The sequence below is a fragment of the Scylla paramamosain genome, chromosome 11, assembly GCF_035594125.1.
Source record: "Scylla paramamosain isolate STU-SP2022 chromosome 11, ASM3559412v1, whole genome shotgun sequence".
Lineage (NCBI taxonomy): Eukaryota > Metazoa > Arthropoda > Malacostraca > Decapoda > Portunidae > Scylla > Scylla paramamosain.
Window position 1 is genome coordinate 15643414 of NC_087161.1, and position 3843 is coordinate 15647256.

At 43.0% G+C, this 3843-nt stretch overlaps 1 protein-coding gene across 1 annotated transcript in view; it reads left to right on the forward strand.

Annotated features, from left to right (window-relative positions):
- Nucleotides 1-3546, forward strand: part of LOC135104619 (uncharacterized) — a 13901-nt gene extending 10355 nt beyond the window's left edge. Inside the window, exon 6 of the mRNA XM_064012149.1 lies at nucleotides 3102-3546. Coding sequence (XP_063868219.1) covers nucleotides 3102-3107 — 6 coding nt within the window. The 3' untranslated portion in view covers nucleotides 3108-3546. The remainder of the gene's footprint in view (nucleotides 1-3101) is intronic.
- The last annotated feature ends 297 nt before the right edge of the window (nucleotides 3547-3843 follow it).

The following is a 3843-nucleotide window of genomic DNA, read 5'->3' on the forward strand; positions in this document are numbered from 1 at the left end:
GTAAGATAAGCTAACATAGAGAGAGAGAGAGAGAGAGAGAGAGAGAGAGAGAGAGAGAGAGAGAGAGAGAGAGAGAGAGAGAGAGAGAGAGAGAGAGAGAGAGAGAGAGAGAGAGAGAGAGAGAGAGAGAGAGAGGCTATAACTGAGATGCAAAAATGCTTTTTATAATGAAAAGTTCTGTCCCCTTCACCAGTAAGAATGTGCCCGTGTCTCTCTCTCACCCATCCACAGATCCATAGTACGTCCCTTACAGTATGTTGACGAACCCACAGTCACTCCCCACAGTCTCTCACATGAGAGAGAGAGAGAGAGAGAGAGAGAGAGAGAGAGAGAGAGAGAGAGAGAGAGAGAGAGAGAGAGAGAGAGAGAGAGAGAGAGAGAGAGAGAGAGAGAGAGAGAGAGAGAGAGAGAGAGAGAGAGAGAGAGATAGTGTTTTTTTTTTTTTTTTATGTAGGAAGGACACTGGCCAAGGGCAACAAAAAAAAAAATGGCAGTCCCACAAAAGGGTCAAAGCAGTGGTCAAAAATTGATGAATAAGTGTCTTGAAACTTCCCTCTTGAAGGAATTCAAGTCACAGGAAGGTGGAAATACAGAAGCAGGCAGGGAGTTCCAGAATTTACCAGAGAAAGGGATGAATGATTGAGAATACTGGTTAACTCTTGCGTTAGAGAGGTGGACAGAATAGGGGTGAAAGAAAGAAGAAAGTCTTGTGCAGCGAGGCTGCGGGAGGAGTGGAGGCATGCAGTTAGCAAGATCAGAAGAGCAGTTAGCATGAAAATAGCGGTAGAAGACAGCTAGATATGCAACATTGCGGCAGTGAGAGAGAGGCTGAAGACAGTCAGTTAGAGGAGAGGAGTTGATAAGACGAAAAGCTTATGATTCCCCCCTGTCTAGAAGAGCAGTATGAGTGGAACCCCCGCCCAGACATGTGAAGCATACTCCATACATGGACGGATAAGGCCCTTGTACAGAGTTAGCAGCTGGGTGGGTGAGAAAAATTGGCGGAGATGTCTCAGAACACCTAAGTTCATAGAAGCTGTTTTAACTAGAGATGAGATGTGAAGTTTCCAGTTCAGATTATAAGTAAAGGACAGACTGAGGATGTTCAGTGTAGAAGAGGGGGACAGTTGAGTGTCATTGAAGAAGAGGGGATAGTTGTCTGGAAGGTTGTGTCGAGTTGACAGATGGAGGAATTGAGTTTTTGAGGCATTGAACAATACCAAGTTTGCTCTGCCCCAATTAGAAATTTTAGAAAGATCAGAAGTCAAGTGTTCTGTGGCTTCCCTGCATGATATGTTTACCTCATGAAGGGTTGGACGTCTATGAAAAGACGTGGAAAAGTGCAGGGTGGTATCATCAGCGTAGGAGTGGATAGGACAAGAAGTTTGGTTTAGAAGATCATTAATGAATAATAAGAAGAGAGTGGGTGACAGGACAGAACTCTGAGGAACACCACTGTTAATAGATTTAGGAGAAGAACAGTGACCGTCTACCACAGCAGCAATAGAACGGTCAGAAAGGAAACTTGAGATGAAGTTACAGAGAGAAGGATGGAAACCATAGGAGGGTAGTTTGGAAATCAAAGCTTTCTGCCAGACTCTATCAAAAGCTTTTGATATGTCCAAGGCAACAGCAAAAGTTTCACCAAAATCTCTAAAAGAGGATGACCAAGACTCAGTAAGGAAAGCCAGAAGATCACCAGTAGAGCGGCCTTGACGGAACCCATACTGACGATCAGATAGAAGGTTGTGAAGTGATAGATGTATAAGAATCTTCCTGTTGAGGATAGATTAAAAAACTTTAGATAGGCAGGAAATTAAAGCAATAGGACAGTAGTTTGAGGGATTAGAACGGTCACCCTTTTTAGGAACAGGTTAAATGTAGGCAAACTTCCAGCAAGAAGGAAAGGTAGATGTTGACAGACAAGGCTGAAAGAGTTTGACTAGGCAAGATGCAAGCACGGAGGCACAGTTTCGGAGAACAATAGGTGGGACCCCATCAGGTCCATAAGCCTTCTGAGGGTTTAGGCCAGCGAGGGCATGGAAAACATCATTGCGAAGAATTTTAATACGAGGCATGAAGTAGTCAGAGAGCGTGGAGGAGAGGGAGGAACAAGCCCAGAATCGTCCAAGGTAGAGTTTTTAGCAAAGGTTTGAGCGAAGAGTTCAGCTTTAGAAATAGATGTGATAGTAGTGGTGCCATCTGGTTGAAATAGAGGAGGGAAAGAAGAAGAAGCAAAGTTATTGGAGATATTTTTGGCTAGATGCCAGAAATCACGAGGGGAGTTAGATCTTGAAAGGTTTTGACATTTTCTGTTAATGAAGGAGTTTTTGGCTAGTTGGAGAACAGACTTGGCATGGTTCCAGACAGAAATATAAACTGCATGAGATTCTGGTGATGGAAGGATTAAGTACCTTTTGTGGGCCACCTCTCTATCATGTTTAGCACGAGAACAAGCTTTGCTAAACCAAGGTTTAGAAGGTTTAGGATGAGAAAAAAAGTGAGGAATGTACGCCTCCATGCCAGACACTATCACCTCTGTTATGTGCTCAGCACCCAAAGACGGGTCTGACACGAAAGCAGTAGTCATTCCAAGGAAAATCAGCAAAATACCTCCTCAGGTCCTCCCAACTAGCAGAGGCAAAACGCCGGAGGCACCTTCGCTTAGGGGGATCCTGAGGAGGGATTGGAACGATAGGACAAGATAAAGATATGAGATTGTGATTGGAGGAGCCCAACAGAGAAGAAAGGGTGACAGCATAAGCAGAAGGATTAGAGATCAGGAAAAGGTCAAGAATGTTGGGCGTATCTCCAAGACGGTCAGGAATACGAGTAGGGTGTTGCACCAATTGCTCTAGGTCATGGAGGATAGCAAAGTTGTAGGTTAGTTCACCAGGATGGTCAGTGAAGGGAGAGGAAAGCCAAAGCTGGTGGTGAACATTGAAGTCTCCAAGAATGGAGATCTCTGCAAAAGGGAAGAGGGTCAGAATGTGCTCCACTTTGGAAGTATTATTATTATTATTATTATTATTATTATTATTATTATTATTATTATTATTATTATGTTCAAAATATGTATTTAATATTTTTTTTATTTTCAGAAGTGATGGAAGGAAGAAAGAGAGAGAGAAGACAAAGAAGGAAGAGGACATAAGAGAAGAACGAAGACAATAGGAGAAGAGGAAGAAAAAGAAGAAATGAGAGAAAGAAGATAGAGGAGAGAGAAAGATAAAGAAGAAATAAAGGAGAATAGGATGGAAAGAAAAGAAATGAGAGTAATAGATTCTCTCTCTCTCTCTCTCTCTCTCTCTCTCTCTCTCTCTCTCTCTCTCTCTCTCTCTCTCTCTCTCTCTCTCTCTCTCTCTCTCTCTCTCTCTCATGCCTAGTAGAAGAACCTGGTGAGTCCCCGTCAGAAACTTGAAAACATTTTCTGTTCCAGCGAGAGCTCACGAAAGACTTCCAAGCACGTGCGAGTGACTGGATGGTCTGGGAAGTACTCACCCTGGAAACACAGTGAGGGATTAATAAAAGGAAGGATATTGGCAATTGTGTGTTAATTCATATTGCTGTGGTGTGTGCAGGGAAGGACTGGGTAAATATAGGCAGCAGAAGAGGTGAGGAGTGTATGTGAACTGAAGGCAGGAAGTGAAAGACTGGATATTAGATAGAAGAGTGATAGAGGCAAAAAAGGACTAGATACTCGTATATAGAACATAAGAACATAAGAAATAAGGGAAGTTGCAAGAAGCGACCAGGCTTACACGTGGCAGTCCCTGTATGAAACACACCTACCTATTTCCATCTGCTATCCCCATCCATAAAACTTGTCTAATCTTCTCTTAA